General features: G+C 35.3%; 1 protein-coding gene across 1 annotated transcript in view; it reads right to left on the minus strand.

Annotated features, from left to right (window-relative positions):
- Positions 1-25,576, minus strand: part of LOC114082688 (broad substrate specificity ATP-binding cassette transporter ABCG2-like) — a 56,696-nt gene extending 31,120 nt beyond the window's left edge. Inside the window, exons 1-3 of the mRNA XM_071614831.1 lie at positions 25,520-25,576; positions 24,834-24,948; positions 6,239-6,375 (exon numbers count right to left, since the gene is read on the minus strand). Coding sequence (XP_071470932.1) covers positions 6,239-6,375; positions 24,834-24,948; positions 25,520-25,572 — 305 coding nt within the window. The 5' untranslated portion in view covers positions 25,573-25,576. The remainder of the gene's footprint in view (positions 1-6,238; positions 6,376-24,833; positions 24,949-25,519) is intronic.
- Positions 25,577-26,650: the final 1,074 nt, after the last annotated feature.

Genomic DNA, 26,650 nt, shown 5'->3' on the forward strand with positions numbered 1-26,650 from the left:
TCAATCCCCAGTATCCCCCATCCAAAATATCTGAACCTTGAAATATTTTGTAAAATACTTATTTCTGCCAGTAGAGTATTTTCTCTCAGTTCAACTTGCTTTTCTCTTACAAATTTCTCATCTCAACTCATTACATACATGGAGTTGGGAATATTTAAATTTAATGCTTTTATTAAAAAACTAAAGAGAGGGGAGGGGAGGGGAGGGGATGGGGGATAGTAGAGGATAGGAAATGCAGCAGAATACAACAGACACTAGTATGGCAATATGTAAATCAATGGATGTGTAACTGATGTGATTCTGCAATTTGTACAAGGGGTAAAAATGGGATTTCATAACCCACTTGAATCAAAGTGTGAAATATGATATATCAAGAACTATGTAATGTCTTGAACAACCAACAATAAAAAAATTAAAAAAAGAAATTAAATTTTGTGGAAAATAAGAGCAAAACAAAAAGATGTTTTCTTTTTTACACTGAGTTTTTGCAATGTCTCATATTATTATCCTCAAAATACACCCCCCTTGTTACCAACGAAAGAGAACTAGTGATATTTGATACACAGGCAGAAATTCTTTTACATATATGAGAGTTAACTATCTATATTTGTGTAAAAAACATTTTTCTTGAAACTTTAATCTAAATATTATAAAATGGAGAAAGATGTTTCTCTTAAGTAAACACAGAAAGCTCTCATACACATTTTATATAATAAAAATCACTGGTCAAATCCTGAAAATTTAGGTTAAATCAGGAAAGACAGAATACAAATTCACTAATAGTCTATTTGTGAACTTTTTCTATCTAAATTTTCTGTCATGAAAAAAGTACTTGAGAAATGTCATTACATTATCTAAACTAGGTTCTCTAGAGAACAATAAAGAATTTAAAGAATTTAAAAAATTTAATATACAATTTAGAAATTTGATATAAAACTCAAAATTTTAAAAAAATGTACTTAGGTTTCTTTGTTTTACTAAAGAGATTTTTTTTTGCATCAATAGAAATGTTTTTTTTTTTTTTTTTTTTAAGTTGCAAAAACAGTATACCAGAAAAAAAAAAATAAATGAAATACTAATGAATGTAAAAAGTCTTTCAAATAACTCTTAGGTTTTCAAATGCATTGATTAGGATATTTTAAGCTCAGGTTTTTATTTAATTATAGCATTTTAGTTGTATGCTTATGTTTGAGATATGCATACCTTCTTTATGTGTTAATGCCATTATAACTGTTAACTTTCAATCACCACTGTTCAAGGAAGTATTAGAATTGTTCTTAATTTAAAAAAAAAATATTTTCAAATCACAATGAATACACTGAAGACTATATTGCTTCTTTCAACTGAGGAAAAGTTTGCATTAAATAAAATGTTACAAAATCACAAGAAAAAAATATTTAAAAAAACAAGTAATAAAAGGAGATAGAATTTAGAAAAAAAATGTTTAACAATAATGAGATTAAAACAATCAGCAAATTATGAAACCCACATGACCCACATGTAATTATTGAGTTTTGACTTTGCCTATCTCCTCTCATTTGACAATTTTCTGCTTCTGGATATTTGCATTGCTCACATCCAGCAGACTGTAAATCTAGTGTCACTATAGGGTTTAGAATGTTTACTGTTCTATCCTAATGCCTACTTTTTCTATTCAGATAAACTCTACTGTTTCATATTTTTTATTGGTTGTTCAAAACATTACAATGCTCTTGATATATTTTTAACCTCTTCCTTCTATTGTATCAAAACCAACAAAAATATTATTTGCATAATTTAGGTAAAATAATTATAACAAGTAGACTTACTATATCACATTTTGTTATTATTTGCCATATGTTTTAACCTCTTAGGAAAGGTTGATGACATATTCATGTTATGTTCAAAAACGTTTTGTGTGAGTTGGCTTTGTATTGGATGTTATACTAGGCATATCATTCCAATCAAATGCAAGAACTTATAGATCACTTCAATAAAAATGACTGAATTTAAAAAGAACACTGTATGAGCAACCAGACACCAGTAGAGAAAAGATGAAATGTTCAAGATTGTATGATTAGTTCATGTTGAGTTTGCAAATGAAATCTGCTTTTTTATTCAATTAGTATTCATAATGTACCTAATGTTTTATTTTCCAGTGCCTTAGACCACAATTTCTTTTTCTAATAATTTACAATAATTTTTCCAAATGTTTCACAACCTGTATTGTAATTTTAGTGAGTTCAGAGCAAAGAACATGAACAAAGCGGGGAGGAGGGAGAATAAGAATTGAAATGTTACCCTATTCCTCATCCCTTTCATTTTTCTGCTGGTTACTTTCTACCCTTTATTGAAAAGGAAAAAAATCCCATTTCAACATCATTTTCCTTTAGTACCTCTCTGTGCCAATCTGATTGTACTAATTCTGCTAATATTCCTAAATAAACTAATAGACTTCAAAAAAAAAAGACTAAAGAATCTTAAAGTTTATTGCTTTAGCAGTCTAGAGTTGACTAGAAATTGGTGAAAATGCAGTTTTCTAGAGAGTTTTCCAAGACAGTGAATTCAGGGAAATTGGTATACAATCTCTGGTGGTTGGAATAGAGAGTCCATATTATTAACAAGTATCTTAGATTATTTTGAGTATACTCACTTTTGAAACTAGTTATCAATGAAGTATTAGAAGGATGGTCATATACAAATTTTCATTGATCATTTAAGTATCCTGGCTCTTTAGTAATTGGTTTTCATCCTACCTTAGTAATACATTAATACTGTTAAGCACTTTGAATGCTATTTAGCACTTAGCTATATGTTTTAGTGATAAATTGAATTTCCACAATGTTTTCCCAAGGATATTATAATATTAGTATTTTCTTCTTTTGACATATAAAGTTTAAAGGTCAAGTAACTAACCAATGGCTCACAGTTACTAAATGGCAAGGCTGGAATCTGAGTCTGGTTTGATTTTACGGTAGAAACATTTCTCACCTACTTACCTACTTGTTATAGGAATTATTACTTATGGGTATAAGAAACAAAGGCAAAAAAAAAAAAAAAAAAAAAAAAAAACTTTTCCAAACTGTTTTGTAAATATTTTATGAGGAGAATCACTTCAATTTAAGAATTTGATAAGCACCTAGTATATCTAATATATCCAAAGATGATCTTTCTCAAAGAGAAAAAGGAGATAAGGTCTATAATTTCAATATGATTGGATTCAAAGAAGTTAATGGCTCCTTATAAACAAAAAAGGGAAAGTGATAACCCATTCTGGAGGTGATAAAAGTAGAATATCCAAATTCCCAACAATAGTGAGCTAAGAACAGAGATTCAAGGTGAACAAAGTGTGAAGTGAACAGGTCTAAAATTCAAAACTATAAGAAGCCTTTCTGTGTAACACAACAAGCAGTGTCTATGTGTGTGCTTGTGTTGCTGTTGTTTTGGGTGAAGAAGATAACTAATAGAGAGGACCAAACAGGACCATGTTGAACCCTTCCAAAAGAAACTGGAAATTATTCAACTGACAATAAGAAGCTGAGAAAGGACTGGAAGATGGACATGGGATACCTGAGAGTTCTAACACTCAAAGTGGGGCCTGAGGACTAACTGAATCAGTTTCAGTAATGCTTTAAAACTACTGTAGAGAACCTTGATTCCTTCCAGGAACCTAGAGAAACAGGATCTGCATTTCAATAAGTCCCAGGTGATGAGTATGCTCAGCAGTGCTTGGGAAGGACTGACCAAAGCTCTGGGCATGAGTAAAGAGGACTGTGCTAAGCAGAGTAACCCACAAAGAAAATATCTGTGAATAAAAATATCCTACATATATTCTGTAATGGGGCCTGAACTCCAGACCCGTTTCTTGGCATCTTCACTTATATGTGTAAGTGACATCTTAAACTTCAGAAGTTTAAATCCATACATATCTTCAGTTCTTGTTGTTTCCTCTCTTGTAGCATAGACACTTGCTCAAAGTGTCATGGGCATCAGAGGAAGCAAGGTTGTGACAGAAGGGAGGCCATGAAAGTAGTGTGATTGGCAGCTTAAAACAATATGGCAGAGGGGTTTCTAGAGGTGGTGGACAAAGGGAGAGACCATAGCTACCAGGAGATTGGCTTCCTTAAACAAATAAATTACTGCATAAGAAAGTAAGCACATATTTTGAGATAATGGGAGTTGAATATCTCCATGTCTGAAGTCACTTACAAATGTGAAAATAGCAAAGACTAAAAGTAAGACAGAGGTGTCAGATTGGCATCAGAAATGTTGTTATGAGTTCCTGGTCTTTTCAATGTATTCAATAACAGAAATAGCAATAAATATAGATATATCTATGCTCATGCATGTATTTTTAGGAAACATCTATGTATACATATATGCACCACAATTAGATGATAAAGGCTGTGTAGGTTGCATGCCCAGGTGTGTTTCACTGAGAACTCAGCATCCTTTCATGCCTGAGTCAGCTCATACAACACTCACTGGGATAAACCCTGCAGTGTGCCATTAACTTTTCAGATTGAAAAAAGACAGGAAAAATATATTTCTGTAGAGGATCCCAAAAAGGCAGGAAACAGAGACACTAGGGAGAACTGGGGAAATCTGAGTAGCCCTGATTGGATATTGGCAAAGCAATAACTGTGGAGTGAACTGTGGAGTGCAGATGATGGCATGTCCTCCCTGATTGGAGGTTGTAGTAGCACATGATGGCAGAAAAGCCTATGTAGGAAACAGCAGAGAAGAAAGGAGGGGCTGCATATGGAATGAAAAGTAACAGAGGGGAATCCAGGTTAGAAGAGTAGGATTTCATCTGTATTGTTCTTAGATACTTTCTGTCAGTTTGAAATATATTTATATTTTTAAAGATGTTGTATAAATCTCAACTATTGACAAATTTCCTATAAACATCCCTTCCCACCTTCCTTCCTTCCTTTTTTCCTTTCTTTCTTTCTTTTTTTGTGGGGGGAGGGGGCAGGGATTGAGTACAGGTGCACTCAACCACTGAGCCACATCCCCAGCCCTATTTTGTATTTTATTTAGAGACAAGATGTCACTGAGTGCTTGGAGTCTTGCTTTTGCTGATGCTGGATTTTAATGTGTGATCCTCCTGCCTCAGCCTCCAGAGCTGCTGGGATTATAGGTGTGCAGCACCCCACCTGGCCATTTTTCTTTCTTGATAAAGGAAATCCCATTTATTTAATTTCATTCTTCCACTTCTTCAAGCCCCAAATCTCAGCAGTCATTGTCTTAATCCTCCCATCCCAGGTGCAAATTCTGACCTGACCCTATTGGTTCCCTTGAAAACAGAAACCACCTTCTGCTCACCATGACCATTCTGGTTGAAGCTCAGCAGCTCCTTCACTGGGTCTTCTCTCATCCTTGCCTAACTGCACAGTCTTCCCCACAGCCATTGCTGTGCTCTAAAACCCTCAAAATATCACTATGTCCCCTAGTGACAGGAAAAACCATACTTCTTTGATAGTCTATGAGATCCATGAAATCTGCAATCAGCCCAACTTCACCTCACATCCTAAACACATTTCATTGGCTGAACTGTGTCCTCCCCAAACTCAGATGTTGAAGTCCTATTCCCCAGTGCCTCAGAATGTAACCACATTGGACATAGCACCATAAAGGAGGTCTTTAAGTTTAAATGAGATCATCAGGGGGTCCTCATCTGACTATGTCCAGTTAGGAGGAGATTAGGACCCAGACACACAAGGGAGAAGGTGTCATTTACAAACTAATGAAGAAATGACCAGAAGACACATTAGTTTCAACTTTTGGTCTCCAGAGATATAAGAAAATTTTTTGTTGTTGAGCCCCCAATCTGTAGCATTGTTGTGACAGTTCATCAGGCAACCTCCACTCCCCTTAGTCTCTGGGTCTGTCCCTCTGGCCTTGCTGATATTCCACACACATAAGACATGCTCTATCTCAGGGCCACTGGCTGCTTCTTCCAACCAGAATACTCTTCTGATTTATAGCACATCTCACTCTCTCCCAACTCAGGTGTAACATGCTTGTGGTCTTCTCTGACCTTCCTGTTTAAAACAGCTCCCTGCCCTCACCATGACCTTACTTCCCTATGTGTTTTTTCATCATTCTTGATACACTTCTTGTTTATTGACTGTAACTTGGTAAAAAAGAAGGAACACTATTTTTTTAGCTTCTGAATCTCCTGCACCAGGAATACAGGTAACTGGAAGTGATCAGATAGTAAACAGATGAAATGTAATGTTGCCATAGCATTTACCTTTTTAGGAGTCTGATGACATCATTAGCTGTTCTCCCATCTAAGCCAGTTGTGGGCCTATCCAGGAACAAGATGAGAGGATCAAGGATCAGCTCCATTCCTATACTAGTCCTTTTTCTTTCTCCTTTAGATTTTACCTAAAACACAAATTATTATCATTTTCACGAATTTTCTTCATCACTATCTTTTGGTGAATTAACCACCAGCAGTTCTGCTAGAGACACTTTACCTAATTTTCCTCATTATTCTGAACAGCAAGTAAATGACACCTAGGCGAAGGGGGATGTTTCACTCTAACCACATGTGGAAGCTGAGCCCTAGTGCAAAGTTCTCCAGTGATTGCACCTGATATGAAGCTCATTCTTTTAATAGTCCTGTGAATTCCTCACCACATAGTCAGTTTTAAGAGAGTAAGTTAAACACTAAAAAAGAAAGAAAAGAAAAGCCTATAAAATGGGGAAATGACTACTAAGATAGGAGAAGAGCTGTTCTCAGTTGGAGGCTGAGGCAGGAATTCATGAATACAAAGCCAGCCTGAGCAATTTAGTGAGGATCTAAGCAACTTAGTGAGGCCCTAAGCAACTTAGTGAGACCCTGTCTCTAAATAGAATATCAAAAAAGGACTGGAGATATAGCTCAATGTTTAAGTACCCTTGGGTTCAATCCCTGGTACCAAAAATAAACAAACAAACAAACAAATAAAATAGGAGGAAATATAAAGGACACTACCTATAATGATCTTTTAGAGTGTTGTGACAGCTTCCTACAGACATACCATCTCCACAAAGGATCCCAATTGGATTGAAAAAAAAAAAAAGAGAATCACGTTGGAGCAAGAAACATATACTACACACATTCCATATTCACATATTTTCAATTTCATAATTTTTTTCACCAATAATTATTATTGCTCATTCATCTTTTCAGAAAATCCCAGAAGAGGGTATATTTCACAGGGCAACTGGCCCAATCTTTTCACCAGTATATGTATGGAAAGGGAATAAAGAAGCTCTGGGGGAGGTAGGAAGTAAAAAATACATCTAGAATTTGGAGTCTCTAAACATATCATTATTGAATGCTCCTTATGGCCCTTGATTGGTTTCCATTAACAATTGTACTATAAAAGACATTTGGGTACCTAATTCAAAGTATTATATAAATGTCTAAATATACCACAATGAAATCTATTATTCTTTATAATTATTATAAACCAATAAATAAGGCCTTTGGGAACAATTATGGAAATGTGAATGAATATAAATATAGTCATTAAACAGTTGATAATACAGAGACCTTGTCCATTTTTTCACTGATACTGATATTGGTAAGGTAAGGAAATGTGCTTATTTTCTTATGTTAGTTTGGGAGAAAAGGGGGAAAATGAGCAATTGAAGTGAATGATATTATTACTAATACAGTTGCCTTAATACTTTAATTATTAGGTAATTGTTCATATCATTAGAGTAATCAAACTATTTTTTTTTACATTTCTGTTATGTTCAGATCATAAAGAACTAAAAAATAAATTATTTCAATCAATGAGACTTTATGGTTGTAAGAAGCCAACAACTTTGTACATTTCCCCTGGAAATCTAAGCAAAAAACTAATGGAAGTGCCGACTTGCAGCTAAATAAGAGAGTAAAGAAAGTACTTTCCTAAAAAGACAATATCAGTTAAAAAATAGCAGCCCCAAAGTAAACCTGACTCAATCCCTCAGCAAACAAAAATAACTGGTGAAAGGTGGCTCCTACACCACTGTAACTCAGGAGAGATCCACAGCCAAGGAATGATGTTCATCTGCTACAGGTCCAAACCCCTCTGAAATCCAAACCAAGATTCAGCATCATTTTTCTTTACCTTGGCATGGTTTACTATAAATAACTCTAACATCAATTTTGATAATTTACAGAATTCGTTAACATGAATGAGAGTAGTGACCCCAATAGCCAACACTGTACCTTCAACCCATTTGAATGTATTTTATCTAATGGTTTAAAGTATTATTTGGTGTCAATCTTCCTATCTTTGTTTTCATTTCTCTGGTTTATACTTGTTTTTCATATCCCTGATTCATTCTCTTGCATTATCTAATACTACCTTACATACTCATCATCCATCTATTTTGCCTTTGTATCTGGGTGTGAATTATATTTTATATCTTTTTTCTCTCTCTTTATTTTTACATCCTATATTTTCTCAAATTCTTTTTGGCCTATCTTTCTCCCCTGCCCTTATTCCTCTTTTAAGGTTACAGTAATTGTACTAAATTTAATAACTATTAACTATTTTTTGAGCTATTCCAGAACTTTATTACAGGTTTACATGTATATATGGGGAACTGTGGAAAAAAATAGCAAAAAGTTTTATTTCTTATAAGGTGAATAGTATTTAACTTGGCTCTGAAAAGATTATGGTAAATAGGATTCACTGGCATTTTAAAAAGTGGTGCTGATATTAGGAGAAGCAGAAGTGACACACTGAAAAAGTAAATAAATATTTGGATATTCTATCAATACAGGGGTCTTAAGAGAAAGAAACTCACAAGTAGTCCCTCCATTAATAAAGAAGTGAAAACTATACCAATAGATGGGTAGTCATAGAAATGGTATGAAAAAGCAAGTGAACAAATCAACCCCAAACCAATAATGCTTCAACAACCGACTCCATGGACACTACCATGGACAACATGTAGAAAAATAATTTAGGAATTTCATAGTTAAAATGTTCTATTACCTTAAAAGATGTAAAAAGCAAAATTGGGGGTAAAATACAGGAAGTGAAAGATCACTTCGGTAAAGATAAAGAAATTCTAAAAATGATATTCAAGAAATCTGGGATATCATTAAAACACCAAACTTAAGATTCATTGAGATAGATAAAGGATAAAGGATTCATGATCTTTTCAATGAATAATATTGGAAAATTTTCATACCTTAAGAATGAGATAGAAATTCAAATAAAAGAGACAAAAGGAATCAAATTATACAAAAATCACAATGCATCCATACCTAGAAACATTATTAAAAAATGCACAACCTATAGAATAAGCATAGAATTGTAAAAACTTCAAGGGAAAAAGGATTGGTCACATTTAAAACTAAACCAAGGAGCAAAGATGGCGGAGTAGAGGAGGTACTGCTTCTGGTGGCTCTGCGCACGAATCCGAGAAAACAGTCAAAAGGCTTCTCCACAGCGTCCTGCCTCAATGAAAAACTACATCTCAGAGCATGTGACAGGATACCATACAGGGAATCTTTTGCAGATTCCACTGGAGCGGCGGGCGTGACACGGAATGCAGAGGCTTTGCTTGCTGGTCAGACTCCAGACTCTGGCCCCAAAGCCCACAGTCTGAACACACACGTGACCACAAGCAGCACTTCTACAGAACTGTAGATATCCAGACTATGCTCCACTCCCATGTGGGTCACCAGACTGAGTTCTGGCCCCAGCACAAGGTCACCCCAGCACCCCCCCCCCCACCTCACCAAACACCCGACGCAGGAAACAGACGGAATCCATCTTGGAAAACCTTTCTCACCATCTCTTGGTGGGCATGGCTACCAGCATAGTTCTGCAGCTAGTCAGGTACCTGGTTTCCAATTGCCCCACCTCCAGATGTAATAACTCAAAACCTTTCTCATAATTTTTTGGGGGGCATGGCTATCAACATGGAACTGCAACTGTACAGAGAGTTGGGGGGCATGGCTATCAACATGGAACTGCAACTGTACAACTTCAACTCAAGAGAGACTAAGAGCAGGGAGGCTCCAGGAAGATGCCCAAGCCCTCTCACACTGGTTACCTGAGGGCAGAGACACAAGCTTGGAATAGACAATGTGACCTACTGGAAGAAAAGAAAACAGAATTCTAAGAGTTTTTTTTTTTTTCTCTCTCTCTCTCTTCTCATCATTTCTCCTCTACCCTTCCCCCACTGGTTCCTACAACCCCAACATATGTGAAACCAAGTAGTTTGCATGAAATAGGACTTTCAGAACTGAATCACCAGAATGATATATTATAGAGGAATTGCATAATCCCCCCTTTTTTCTTATTTTCTTTCTCCCTCTCTTTTTTCTCTTTCTTTCTTTTCTTTTTAATTTTCTTACACCCTCTCTCCCATTTTCAACCTCCTAACTTTTACTATTTTTACTTCAGGTAATTTTCTCAATACATATAGGTGTTTGATTTTATGCATTCTTCCCTAACCTATCTCCCCTAAACTGTCTCCTGTCTATTCACTAGAATTTTCCTCCAAAGTTGCTAAGATAGATTAACTCCATACCCTCACACATTTCCCCTTTAACATAATGTCCTACGCCTGACCTTCAGTTCTCTGTACACCATCAGAAATGGTATGGCTTTTATGAAACTAATGACTATATTTTAAATAATGATTGAATCCAACATCTCTAGGCATAGAGATTAACTATAAATGTATTGATAATGAAAACTTGTTCATAGATGATGGATTGTTGATATTGGGAACTGTTAACATTGTCTTTCCCCACAAAGGAGAGATTTTGGAACTATACAAGTGCAATATAAATCTATAGGGGAAAAACAATAACACAACAGACTCACAGAGCTGGAAAGAAACATGAGCAGCATGAAAAGACAAGGAAAGAAAGGACCACAAACAATGCAAGACAATACAACATTAAAAGAGGTAACATCTACAGCAGAAAGAAAGTCAGATAAAGATTTCAGGATATTCATGGTTCAGATGTTCTGGAGTTTCAGGAAAGACATTAGACAACAAATGCAGACAATGAAAGATCACTTCAACAATGAATTACATAAACAAATCCAGGAAGCAAAAGATCACCTCTACAGGAAGATAGATGTTATACAAAAAAAAAAATCTAGAAATGAAAGAAATGATAAACCAAATTAAAATTAAAAACTCAAATGAGAGTATCATCAACAGAGTAGAACACTTAGAACAGAGAACATCAATGAAGACAAAGTATGTCATCTCGAAAAGAATGTATACATCACAGCGAGACTGATAAGAAGCAACAAGCAGAACATTGAAGATATATGGATAGAATAAAGAGACCAAATTTAAGAGTTATTGGGATAGAAGAAGGTATTGAGGTCCAAACCAAAGGAATGAGCAATCTATTCAATGAAATAATATTAGAAAACTTTCCAGAAATGAAGAAAGAAACAGAAATCCAAATCCTAGAAGCCTACAGGACACTGAATGTGCCAAATTATAAAAGATTCAAACCAAGACACATTACAATTAAAATGCCCAACATACAGAACAAGGAGAAAATTTTAAAAGCCACAAGAGAAAGGAAGCAGATTAGATAGAGGGGGAAACCAACTAGGTTAATGGCTTATCTTTTCACACAGATCCTGAAAGCTAGAAGATCCTGGAACAACATATTTCAAAGGCTGAAATATAATTGGTTTCAACCAAGAATCTTGTATCCAGCAAAATTAGGCTTCAGATATGAAGATGAAATAAAAACCTTCCATGATAAATGAAAGTAAAAAGAATTTGCAAATGGAAAACCAGTGGTTCAAAACATCCTTGGCAAAACATTTCTTGAAGAAGAAATGAAAAATAACAATAAAAACCAACAGTGGGTGGGTAGAACACTAAAGGAAAACAACTAATTAAAGAGGAAAATCAAGTCAAGTTAAATAACAAAAAAAAAAAAAAAAACAAAAACAAAAAAAAAAAAAAAAAAAACAAATATGGCTGGAAATACAAACCATCTCTCATAGTAATCCTAAATGTTAATGGCTTAAACTCACCATTCAAAAGACATAGGCTACTAGACTGGGTTAAAAAAAATATCCAAAAATATGCTGCCTATAGGAGACTCATTTGATAGGAAAAGACATACACAGACTGAAGGTGAAAGTTTGGGAAAAATCATACCACTCACATGGACCTTGTAAGCAAGCAGGGGAATTCATACTCATATCAAATAAAGTAGACTTCAAGCCAAAGTTAATCAAAAGGGATAAATGAGGACACTACATATGGCTCAAGGAAACCATACAACAACAAGACATAACAATTATTAATATATATGCCCCAAACAATGGTGCAGTTATGTTCATCAAACAAACACTTCACAAGTTCAAGAGTCAAATAGTCTGCAACACAAAAATCATGGGTGACTTTAACACACCTCTCTCACCACTAGATAGATCTTCCAAACACAAGTTGAATAAAGAAACTATACAACTCAATAACACAATTAATAACTTAGACTTAATTAACATGTATAGAAAACATCATCCAACATCAAGCAGATACACTTTTTTCTCAGCAGCACATGGAACCTTCTCAAAAATAGACCATATATTGTGCCACAGGGCAACTCTTAGCAAATAAAAATGAGAAGAAATAATACCATGAATTTTATCTGATCATAATGGAATTAAAATGGAAGTCAACAATAAAATAAGGAAGAAAAATTCCTACATCACATGGAGAATGAACAATATGCTACTCAATGAAGAATGGGTTACAGAAGACATCAAGGAGGAAATTAAAAAAATTCTTTGAGGTAAATGAGAACACAGACACAACACATCGAAATCTATGGGACACTATGAAAGCAGTACTAAGAGGAAAATTTATTGCATGGAGTTCATTCCTTAAAAGAAGAAAAAGCCAACAAATAAATGACCTCACACTACATCTTAAAGCCCTAGAAAAAGAAGAACAAACCAGTAGCAAAAGCAGTAGAAGGAAAGAAATAATTAAAATCAGAGCTGAAATCAAAACAAAAGAAACAATCGAAAAAATTGACAAAACTAAAAGTTGGTTCTTTGAAAAAATAAATAAGAGTGACAGACCCTTAGCTATGCTAACAAAGAGAAGAAGATAGAGAACCCAAATTACTAGCAAATGTGATGAAAAAGGCAATATCACAACAGACACTACAAAAATACAGAAGATAATTAGAAATTATTTTTAAACCTTATACTTTAATAAATTACAATATAGTGAAGGCATCGATAAATTCCTAAAGTCATATGACCTCCCCAGATTGAGTCAGGAGGATATACACAACTTAAACAGACCAATATCAAGTGAGGAAATAGAAAAAGCCATCAAAATATTATAAAACAAGAAAAGCCCAGAACTGAACAGATATACAGCCAAGTTTTACAAGATCTTTAAAAAAGAACTAATACCAATTTTCTACAATCTATTTCAGGAAATAGAAAAAGAGGTAGTACTTCCAAATTCATTCTACAAGGTCAATATCACCCTGATTCTAAAACCAGACAAAGACACTTCAAAGAAAGAAAACTTCAGACTAACATCTCTAATGAATACACATGCAAAAATCCTCAATAAAATTCTGGTAAATCGGATACAAAAACATATCAAAAATATCATGTACCATGATCAATTGGGATTCATTCCCCAGGATGCAAGGTTGGTTCAACATACGGAAATCAATAAATGTAATTCATCACATCAATAGACTTAAAGATAAGAACCATATAATCATCTTGATAGATGCAGAAAAAGCATTTGACAAAATACAGCACCACTTTATGTTCAAAACTCTAGAAAAACTAGGGATAACAGGAACTCATCTCAACATTGTAAAGGCTATCTATGCTAAGCCTCAGGCCAGCATCATTCTAAACCGAGAAAAACTGAAGGCATTCCCTCTAAGATCTGGAACAAGACAAGGATGCCCTCCCTCACCACTTCTATTCAACAAAGTTCTTGAAACACTGGCCAGAGCAATTAGACAGACAATAGAAATTAAAGGAATAACTGTAGGAAAGAAGAACTTAAAGTAGCACTATTTGCTGACGATATGATTCTATACATAGAAGACCCAAAAAATTCCATCAGGAAACTTCTAGAACTAGTAAATGAACTCAGCAAAGTGGCAGGATATAAAATCAACACCCATAAATCAAAGGCATTTCTGTATATCAGTGAAAAATCCTCTGAAAAGGAAATGAGGAAAACTACCCCATTCACAATATCTCAAAAAATAACACTAACACTAACATACGGGATGGAAAAGGCAATATCACAACAGACACTACAGAAATACAGAAGACAATTAGAAATTATTTTGAAAACCTATATTCCAATAAAATAGAAGATAGTGAAGACATCGATAAATTCCTTAAGTCATACGATTTACCCAGACTGAGTCAGGAGGATACTCACAACTTAAACAGACCAATAACAATAGATGAAATAGAAGAAGCAATCAACAGACTTCCAACCAAGAAAAGCCCGGGACCGGATGGGTATACAGCGGAGTTTTACAAAACCTTTAAGGAAGAATTAATGCCAATACTTTTCAAGTTATTTCAGGAAATAGAAAAAGAAGGAGCTCTGCCAAATTCATTCTATGAGGCCAACATCACCCTGATTCCAAAACCAGACAAAGACACCTCAAAGAAAGAAAACTACAGACCAATATCTCTGATGAACCTAGATGCAAAAATTCTCAATAAAATTCTGGCGAATCGGATACAAAGGCACATCAAAAAAATTGTGCACCATGATCAAGTAGGATTCATCCCTGGGATGCAAGGATGGTTCAATATAGGGAAATCAATAAATGTTATTCACCACATCAATAGACTTAAAAATAAGAACCATATGATCATCTCAATAGACGCAGAAAAAGCATTCGACAAAGTACAGCATTCCTTTATGTTCAAAACATTAGAAAAAATAGGGATAACAGGAACTTACCTCGACATTGTAAAAGCTATCTATGCTAAGCCTCAGGCTAGCATCATTCTGAATGGAGAAAAATTGAAGGCATTCCCCCTAAAATCTGGAACAAGACAGGGATGCCCTCTATCACCACTTCTATTCAATATTGTTCTCGAAACACTGGCCAGAGCAATTAGACAGACGAAAGAAATTAAAGGCATAAAAATAGGAAAGGAAGAACTTAAATTATCACTATTTGCAGATGACATGATTCTATACCTAGAAGACCCAAAAGGGTCTACAAAAAAACTACTAGAACTAATAAATGAATTCAGCAAAGTGGCAGGATATAAAATCAACACGCATAAATCAAAGGCATTTCTGTATATCAGCGACAAAACTTCTGAAACGGAAATGAGGAAAAACACTCCATTCACAATATCCTCAAAAAAAAAAAAAAAATAAAATACTTGGGAATCAACCTAACAAAAGAGGTGAAAGATTTATATAATGAAAACTACAAAACCCTAAAAAGAGAAGTAGAAGAAGATCTTAGAAGATGGAAAAATATACCCTGTTCATGGATAGGCAGAACTAACATCATCAAAATGGCGATATTACCAAAAGTTCTCTATAGGTTTAATGCAATGCCAATCAAAATCCCAACGGCATTTCTTGTAGAAATGGATAAAGCAATCATGAAATTCATATGGAAGAATAAAAGACCCAGAATAGCAAAAGCAATTCTAAGTAGGAAGTGCGAATCAGGCGGTATAGCGATACCAGACTTAAAACTATATTACAGAGCAATAGTAACAAAAACAGCATGGTACTGGTACCAAAACAGGAGGGTGGACCAATGGTACAGAATAGAGGACACAGAGACTAATCCACAAAGTTACAACTATCTTATATTTGATAAAGGGGCTAAAAGCATGCAATGGAGGGAGGATAGCATCTTCAACAAATGGTGCTGGGAAAACTGGAAATCCATATGCAACAAAATGAAACTGAATCCCCTCCTCTCGCCATGCACAAAAGTTAACTCAAAGTGGATCAAGGAGCTAGATATCAAATCAGAGACTCTGCGTCTGATAGAAGAAAAAGTTGGCTACGATCTACATATTGTAGGGTCGGGCTCCAAATTCCTTAATAGGACACCCATAGCACAAAAGTTGATAACAAAAATCAACAAATGGGACTTACTTAAACTGAAAAGTTTTCTCTCAGCAAGAGAAACAATAAAAGAGGTAAATAGGGAGCCTACATCATGGGAACAAATTTTTACTCCTCACACTTCAGATAGAGCCCTAATATCCAGAGTATACAAAGAACTCAAAAAATTAAACAATAAGAAAACAAATAACCCAATCAACAAATGGGCCAAAGACCTGAACAGACACTTCTCAGAGGAGGACATACAATCAATCAACAAGTACATGAAAAAATGCTCACCATCTCTAGCAGTCAGAGAAATGTAAATCAAAACCACCCTAAGATACCATCTCACTCCAGTAAGATTGGCAGCCACTATGAAGTCAAACAACAACAAGTGCTGGAGAGGATGTGGGGAAAAGGGTACTCTTGTACATTGCTGGTGGGACTGCAAACTGGTGCGGCCAATCTGGAAATCAGTATGGAGATTCATGGGAAAGCTGGGAATGGAACCACCATTTGACCCAGCTATTGCCCTTCTTGGACTTTTCCCCGAAGACCTTAAAAGAGCGTACTACAGGGATACTGCTACATTGATGTTCATAGCAGCACAATTCACAATTGCTAGACTGTGGAACCAACCCAGATGCCCTTCAATAGATGAATGGATAAAAAAAATGTGGCATTTATACACCATGGAGTATTACGCAGCACTAAAAAATGACAAAATCATAGAATTTGCAGGGAAATGGATGGCACTAGAGCAGATTATGCTTAGTGAAGCTAGCCAATCCCTAAAAAACACATACCAAATGTCTTCTTTGATATAATGAGAGCAACTAAGAACAGAGCAGGGAGGAAGAGCAGGAAGAAAAGATTAACATTAAACAGATAGATGAGGTGGGATGGAAAGGGAGAGAAAAGGGAAATTGCATGGTAATGGAGGGAGACCCTCATTGTTATACAAAATTACATATAAGAGGTTGTGAGGGGAATGGGAAAATAAACAAGGAGAGATACGAATTACAGTGGATGGGGTAGAGAGAGAAGATGGGAGGGGAGGGAGGGGGGATGGTAGAGGATAGGAAAGGTAGCAGAATGCAACAGTCACTAGTATGGCAATATGTAAAAACGTGGGTGTGTAACTGATGTGATTCTGCAATCTGTATTTGGGGTAAAATTGGGAGTTCATAACCAACTTGAATCTAATGTATGAAATATGATGTCAAGAGGTTTATAATGTTTTTAACAACCAATAAAAAAAATTTAAAAAAATAAAAAAAATAAATATCTCAATAAAACATCTCAATAAAATACTTGGGAATCAACTTAACAAAAAAGGTGAAAGATCTATACAATAAAACTATAGTACCCTAAAGAGAGAAACAGAAGAAGACCTTAGAAGATAGAAAGATCTACCTTGCTCATGGATAGGCAGAATTAATATTATTAAAATGAACGTACTAGCAAAAGCACTATAAAGGTTCAATGCAATTCTGATCAAAATCCTGATGGCATTCCTCATAGAAATAGAGAAACAATCATGAAATTCATCTGGAAAATAAGAGACCCAGAATAGGTAAAGCAATTCTAAGCAGAAAGAGTGAAATAGGTGGTATCGCCATACTAGACCTTAAATTATACTGCAGACAATAGTAACAAAAACAGCATGGTACTGGCACCAAAACAGGCTGGTAGACCAATGGTACAGAATACAGGACACAGAATCTAACCCACAAAATTACAACTATCTTATATTGGACAAAGGTGCCAAAAGTACGAACTGGAGAAAGGATAGCATCTTTAACAAATGGTGCTTGGAAAACTAGAAATCCATATGCAACAAAATGAGATTGAATCCCTATCTCTCACCATGCACAAAAGTTAACTCAAAATGGATCAAGGATCTAGGAATTAAACCAGAGACTCTGCATGTAATAGAAAAAAAAAGTAGGCTCTAATCTTCATCACAAGGGGCTAGGCCCCAACTTCTTTAATAAGATGCCTATAGCACAAGAATTAAAACCAAGAATCAACAAATGGGATGGTTTCAAACTAAAAAGTTTTTTTCTCAACAATGAAATAATCTGTGAGGTGAACAGGGAGCCTACATCCTGGGAACAAATTTTACCCCTCACACATCAAACAGAGCTCTAATCTCTAGGGTATATAAAAAGCTCAAAATGATATGCACCAAAAAAACAAAAACAAATAATCCAATCAATAAATGACCCAGGTACTTGAACAGACACTTCTCAGAAGACGATATACAATCAATCAACAGATATATGAAAACATGCTCATCATCTTTAGCAATCAGAGAAATGCAAATCACACTTCAGATAGAGCCCTAATATCCAGAGTATACAAAGAACTCAAAAAAATAAGCAATAAGAAAACAAATAACCCAATCAACAAATGGGCCAAGGACCTGAACAGACACTTCTCAGAGGAGGATATACAATCAATCAACAAGTACATGAAAAAATGCTCACCATCTCTAGCAGTCAGAGAAATGCAAATCAAAACCACCCTGAGATACCATCTCACTCCAGTAAGATTGGCAGCCATTATGAAGTCAAACAACAACAAATGCTGGCGAGGATGTGGGGAAAAGGGTACACTTGTACATTGCTGGTGGGACTGCAAATAGGTGTGGCCAATTTGGAAAGCAATCTTGAGATTCATGGGAAAGCTGGGAATGGAACCACCATTTGACCCAGCTATTGCCCTTCTCGGACTATTCCCTGAAGTCCTTAAAAGAGCGTACTATAGGGATACTGCTACATCGATGTTCATAGCAGCACAATTCACAATAGCTAGACTGTGGAACCAACCTAGATGCCCTTCAATAGATGAATGGATTAAAAAAAAATGTGGCATTTATACACAATGGATTATTATGCAGCACTAAAAAATGACAAAATCATGGAATTTGCAGGGAAATGGATGGCATTAGAGCAGATTATGCTAAGTGAAGCTAGCCAATCCCTAAAAAACAAATGCCAAATGTCTTCTTTGATATAAGGAGAGCAACTAAAAACAGAGCAGGGAGGAAGAGCATGAGAAAAAGATTAACATTAAACAGGGACGAGAGGTGGGAGGGAAAGGGAGAGAGAAGGGAAATTGCATGGAAATGGAAGGTGACCCTCATTGTTATACAAAATTACATATAAGAGGATGTGAGGGGAAAGGGAAAAAATCAAGGGAGAGAAATGAATTACAGTAGATGGGGTAGAGATTGAAGATGGGAGGGGAGAGGAGGGGACACGGGATAGTAGAGGATAGGAAAGATAGCAGAATACAACAGTCACTAGTATGGCAATATGTAAAAACGTGGATGTGTAACCGATGTGATTCTGCAATCTATATACGGGGTAAAAATTCATAACCCACTTGATTCAAATGCATGAAATATGATATTTCAAGAGCTTTGTAATGTTTTGAACAACCAATAAAAAAAAAAAAAAAAAAAAAAAAAAAAAAAAAAAAAAAAACTACTGTAAGATACCATCTCACTCCTGTAAGAATGGCAGTCATTATGAAGACAAACAACAACAAGTGTTGGTGAGGATGCAGGGTTAAAGGTACACTCATACACTACTGGTGGGATTGCAAATTAGTGCAGCCATTTTGCAAAGCAGTATGGAGATTCCTAAGAAAGCTGGGAATGGAACCACCAATTGACCCAGTTATTCCCCTTCTTGGACTATACCCAAAGGACCTAAAAACAGCATACTAGAGGGACACAGCCACATCAATGTTTATAGCAGCACAATTCACAATAGCTAAACTGTGGAGCCAATCTAGGTGTCCTTCAGTGGATGAATGGATTAAAAAATGTGGCATTTATACATAATAGATTATTACTCAGCACTAAAAAAATAATAAGATCATGACATTTGCAGAGAACTGGATGGCATTAGAGAAGATTATAATGAGTGAAGTTAGCCAATCCCCCCAAAAAAAATGTCAAATGTTTTTTTTTTTTTTTTTTTTCCTGATATAAGGATGATGACTCAAAGTGGGTTAGGGAGGGAGAGCATGGGAGGAAAATTACTTCTACACAGGGAATAGGGGTGGGAAGGAAAGGGAGAGAGAAGGGGAATAACAAGGGTGGTGGAAGGAGACAGTCATCATTATACAAAATACATGTACGAAGATGTGAAAAAACTAAACCAAAACAGATTTCAATTGATTTCTCAAGCTAGACCCTAAAAGCTAGAAGTACTTGGTATAATGTATAAACTTCTGAAAGAAAATGGATGTCAACCAAGAATTTCTACACCCAGCATAATTAGGCTTCAAAATTGTAAATTGAAAAAAAAAATTCATAAAAAAGAAAACCAAAATAATTCATAACTAATAAGCATGCACTTACAAGACATACACAATGAAAGTTTTCATGAAGAAGAAATGACAAATGAAAATGAAGAGCACCATAGGAATGAAGTGCTCAAGAAGAATAGTCAATTAAAGAGGAATCAAGTCTTCTTTAAACATTAGAAATAATTCAACTGTTTAGAAATATAAACCATCTCTAAATAACAACATTGAATGTAAATAGTCTAAAATCATCAATCAAAAGAGATAGGATGGAAGACCAGAATAAAGAACAACATCCAACTGTATGTTGTCTGCAAAAGACTCACCTCACAGGCAAAGATATCCTTAGACTCAAGGTGAAAGGAGGGGAAAAGATATATCATTAAAGTAGGAATCATGAACAATCAAGTGTAACTACTGTCATATTAGATAAAGTACATTTCAAGCCAAAATTAATCAGAAGAGAGAAAGAAAGGCACTTCATACTGCTAAAGGAAATCATATAGCAACAAGATAATGATGGCAAAATTTAATGCCTCAACCAACAGATCATCTATGTACATGAAACAAACCCTTATCAATATTAAGAATAAAATGGACCACAATACATTGATACTGGGTGACTTTAAATTTTCTCCCTCAACACTGGATAGATCAACTAAACCAAAACTAAGTAAAGATTCTACAGAACAAAAAGTTAAATTAATTCATAGACCTAAGAGACATTTATAGAATACTTAATTCATCAATGCCTAAATTCACTTTCCTCTCAATAGCACATGGAACATTTTCTGAAACAAACCATATTTTCAGTCACAAATCAAATAACTGCAAATATAGGAAAACAGAGATACTATCTTGAATTTTATCATAACATACAGGAATGAAATTGGAAATCAACAATAAGATTTTTAAAAGCATGTACAGATTTAATGCAATTCCAATTAAAATCTCAATGGCATTCCTCATATAAATAGAAAAGGCAGGAATGAAATTCATCTGGAAAAATAAGAGACCCAGCATAGCTAAAGCAATCCTGGCAGGAACAGTGAAGCCAGTGGCATCACTATACCAGACCTTAAACTATACTACAGAGCAATAATAACAAAAACAGCATGGTATTGGCACCAAAACAGACTGGTAGACCAATGGTACAGAATAGAGGACACAGAGACTAACCCACAGAATTACAATTATCTTATATTAGACAAAGGCACTCAAAACATGCATTGGAGAAAAGATAGCCTCTACAACAAATGGTGCTGGGAAAACTAGAAATCCATATGTAACAAAATGAAATTAAACCCCTATCTCTCACCATGCAAAAAACTTAACTCAAAGTGGATCAAGGACCTAGGAATTAAACCAGAGACTCTGCTCCTAATAGAAGAAAAAGTAGGTCCTAATCTCCATCATGTGGGATTAGGCCCCAACTTCCTTAATAAGACTCCTATAGTGCAAGAATTAAAACCAAGAATCAATAAATGAAATGGAATCAAACTAAAAAGTTTCTTCTCAGAAAAAGAAACAATCTATGAGGTGAACAGAGAGCCTACATCCTGGGAACAAATATTTATCCCTCACACATCAGGTAGAGCACTAATCTCTAGGGTATATAAAGAACTCAAAAAACTAAGCACACACACAAAAAAAAAACCCAAATACCCCCATCAACAAATGGGCCAAGGACCTGAACAGACACTACTCAGAAGAGGATATACAATCAATCCAGTCAACAAATATATAAAAAAAAAATGTTCATCATCATTAGCAATTTGAGAAATGCAAATTAAAACTACTCTAATATTTCATCTCACTCCAGTTAGAATGGCAGCTATTATGAAGACAAATAATAATAAGTGTTGGTGAGGATGTAGAGAAAAAGGTACACTCATATATTGCTGGTGGGACTGCAAATTGGTGCAGCCAATATGAAAAGCAATATAGAGATTCCTTGGATAATTGGGAATTATCCATTTGACCCAGCTATCTCTATCCTTGGTCTATACCCAAAGGAGTTAAAAACAGCATACTATAGGGACACAGCCACATCAATGTTTAGAGCAGCATAATTCACAATAGCTAAACTGTGGAACCAACCTAGATGCCCTTCTAGATGAATGGATAAAAAAATGTAGCATTTATACACAATGGAATATTACTCACCAATAAAAGAGAATAACATCATGGCATTTTCAGGTAAGTGAATGGAGTTGGAGGAGATAATTTTGCTAAGTGAAGTTAGCCAATCCCAAAAAACTAAAAGCTGAATGTTTTTTATGATATAATGAGGCTTATTCACTCTGGGGTAGGCAGGGGAGCATGGGAGGAATTGACAAACTCTAGATAGGGAAGAGGGGTAGGAAAGAAAGGGAGGGGTGTGAGGGAAAGGGAGGGGGCTGGGGTTAGAAATGCTGGTGGAATGTGATGGACATTATTATCCAAAGTACATGTATAAAGACATGAATTGGTGTGAATATACTTTGTATACAACTAGAGATATGAAAAATTGTGCTCTATATGTATAATATGAATTGTAAAGTATTCCACTGTCATATATAAATTAAAAAAATAATAATAAAAAATTAAAAAGTAAATGAAAATTTAAATTAAATAAAAGATAAAAAACAGAAATCACTCTAACACCAGCAGATTAAATAATACTCTTCTGAAGGTGAATGGATAGCAGAAGAAATAAGGGGAGAAATAAAAAAAAATAAATGAGAATAGCGATAGAACATATCAAAATCTCTTGGACAGTATGAAGACAGCTCTAAGAGGAAAGTGTGTAACATTGAGCTAGTGCAACAAGTATGTAATCTAAAATTACATCTCAAGGCCTTAAGAAACAAGAACAAACCAACAGCAAAATCAAAAAAAGATAGGAAATAATCAACATCAGAACAGAAACCAATGAAATTGAGAATGAAAAAAAGTTCCAAAGATCAATGAAAAAAGTGGGTTTTTTGAAAGGTAAACAAAATAGATAAACTCTTAGCCAAACTAACTAAAAGAAAGAGAGAAAATAACTTAAACAAAATTTAAGATGAAAAATGAACTATCACTACAAGAAATTAGAAAGAGTATCTTATTCACAATAGCATCAAAAAAACCCTTATAATAAATCTAACAAAGGAAGTGAAGCATCACCTACAATGAACACTAAAAAAATTTGAAGTAGACTTCAGAAGATGAAAAGAAATCTCTTGTTCTTGGATAGACAGAATTAATATTGTCAAAATGGCCATTCTACCTAAAGCACTGTACAGATTCACTGTTAGTGAGAAAAGCAGGAGGCATCACAATATTGAACCTCAAATTATACTACAGAGCTATAGAAAGAAAAACAGCATGATACTTGCACCACAACAGATATGAAGTCTAATGGAATAGAGTAGAAGACACAGAGACAAAGTCCCATAAATACAGTTACCTCATACTAGAAAAAGATGCCAAAAACATGTTGAAAAAAAGACAGCTTCTCCAACAAATAGTGCTGGGATGACTGGAAATCCATATAGAGTAGAATGAAATTTAGGTTTTATCTCTCAGACTGCACAAAGCTCAAATTCACATAATTTCCCTCTTCTTAGTATGTAAATAATCACTTTTCTCATCACTACAGAAAACCACCAATTTTGACAACACAAACTTTGGGAAACTTCTGATTAAGGTCACATTGCCCACGTGGGAGCCCCTCCTTCCTGGTTATGATTCTATCAGGTTTCTTATATTACCTTGGAATCTGCCATTTCCTCCAGATCTAATTCTTTAATGACCTTTTTGATCCTCTCATTTTTTTTCCTGTTTTGACATAGTTGTTGGAAGCCAAAGAGCCGCTGAGAACCATATATTTTCTCTCACTGACAGGGTGTCCGTCACAACATCATCCTGAAGGCAAATGCGATTTCCTTAAGAAACAGTTCGTCTTTTCTAAGACTATCAATTCAGTGTATGTAATTTAATATATGAAAATAACAAACCCAAAGGAAAGTTCTAGCTATTGTGAACATTCAGCTCTAAGGATTTCAGTAACTCTACACACACAGCTTCAGAGCCCAAGGGAAGCATTTTCACTCCCTATTTGCATACCCAGGTGGAGCACACAAAATTATGTCTTCTAGACACTTACAAATCTTTCAATGAGGAATTGCTAAAGTCATCCTTTAGGAGAAGAAGATAGGTGAATGTAGGGCAAAAAATACAACAATAGATCCTTTTGGAAATGATAGGAGAGCTAGAATTGATACCACTGCCTAAAAGTTAATATTCCAGGTTCTTTCTGTCTCTCCTTTTGATCCCTCCCTCAATTTTTATAAATGTGGTGTAAATAAAGTTGGTTCTGAGCATGTTCAATTGGAAGCACACTAAACTATAAGCCAAGGCTCTTGCCTTACAGGAACAGGGTAAACCTAACAGGCAAAATCACTAATACTTACCTGTACCACATGACCTGTATTATGTGGGAAATTGGAATCCTCAGGTACTCCATGTACCCAGACATCTCCAGATAAATGACTTGGATCTTTCCTTGCAGCTAAGATATCTAACAACCTATAAAAGGACACATATATTGTGAGATTTTTCCTTCCTACAAAGGCTACAACTCTCACATACACAGAATCCAAATTTTGTTCATGTTAAAAATGAACTAATCAAAAAATTCTATGGTTTAACATATGGTCTGTACACACACATACACACACACACTCTCTCTCTACCTCTCTCTCTCTCTCTCTCTCACACACACACACACATGCACACACACACACACACACATACAGAAATTCTTACCTTCCTTTACATCATGTACTATACAAAATCCCAAACACATTAAAGCAAGAGATGATTGGCTTATCCAGTATAGAGTCAATGACCCTTCCTTCATCATTTGCTGATAACACGGCCAGCTGCTATGACTTATCACCTTATCATGTTGTGTTACTCATACTGAATTTTAATAAGACTTTCTGGTCCTATGATTAAAACCACAAGCTAGTCTAAAAGCAAGTGATATACACTACTTAGGACCAGACCAGGAATGTCCATCAAATGCCTGTGATTTTTCAAAGAACATTGAAACAGCTCCAAAAGGACTTTGAATTATACATTCTATTGTACTCACAAAGTTTTGCCTCCACCTGAGGGTCCCATGATAGCATTAAGGCCAGGTTTCATGATCCCACTGTAAACACAAAAATATACTGATTTAGTATTTCAGTTTTTAAAGTGTTCTATAGTTTTAGAGGCTGCATTGAATATGTTTAGTTGATGAAATTCCAGACAGATAACAAGCACCGAAACTTAAAGAAAATAAGTCATTCTTAATACAAGTCTAGCATACATAGGATATCATCCAATAGTCAGGAATTAAGAAAAATCCCTCACATTTCCCAAAATATCTTGAAACCATTAATGCTGTTTGGGAAATGACATATTTCCATTTGTGTTCACAGATCACAAAATGAATAGTAAATTCTTGTCAATTATCTGTATTACTCTTACGCCTCTTAAAACAACTTCTGAATAATGTTTGATGATCAGCCTCTTCAAATCCCCTCACCTGCTTCTCAGTCAAGTCAGACACAATGAATGAACCACTGATTTGAAGACTTTATAAGCAGCAGTGTTCTCATTTTTAGAATCTCATCAGAACAAAAATTAATGTGTCTTCAGTAGAAATTCAAGAGTGGAATAAAGCACTCCAGAATATAAGAAACCATTTTCTCTCAGAAAATGGATGCAACTATGATTCAATCAAATCAAGTGTATGCCTGAGGGCAGTGAAAAATCAGATAGCGCAGAAGGGGTAATTAGGGCACTATTGACTGTGCTAAGGCCCAATAAGTCAAATAGGCTCAATGCTGTCCTAAATATAAGAGGTGAAACTACTAAGAAAAATGAAATGGAGGAAGAGAACTAAGGGCAGGGCTACTGCAGGGGCACAGGAGTGCACACAGCAGTCTGGCTTCATACATTCAGAACTCTGGTGTCTATGCCAGTCTCTCTTTAGAATTGCTAGGCACATCAAGATGTGTTCTACAGTGGAATCAGTATCTATTCCAAGTGTAGGATCCAAGCCAACAGCTATGTGTCCTCACATACCGATTCACTATGAGTGTACAGCTGTTATAAAATATGAAAGTACCCACACAACTGCCCCACAGCACTCATAATCCAGAATGATCTCACCTTTCTTGGCCTGTGACACCTGATCTATCCCAATGAAACTAGGGTTGCTAGTGGCTGGGGTGAA

Source organism: Marmota flaviventris, chromosome 7 (assembly GCF_047511675.1).
Source record: "Marmota flaviventris isolate mMarFla1 chromosome 7, mMarFla1.hap1, whole genome shotgun sequence".
Classification (NCBI taxonomy): domain Eukaryota; kingdom Metazoa; phylum Chordata; class Mammalia; order Rodentia; family Sciuridae; genus Marmota; species Marmota flaviventris.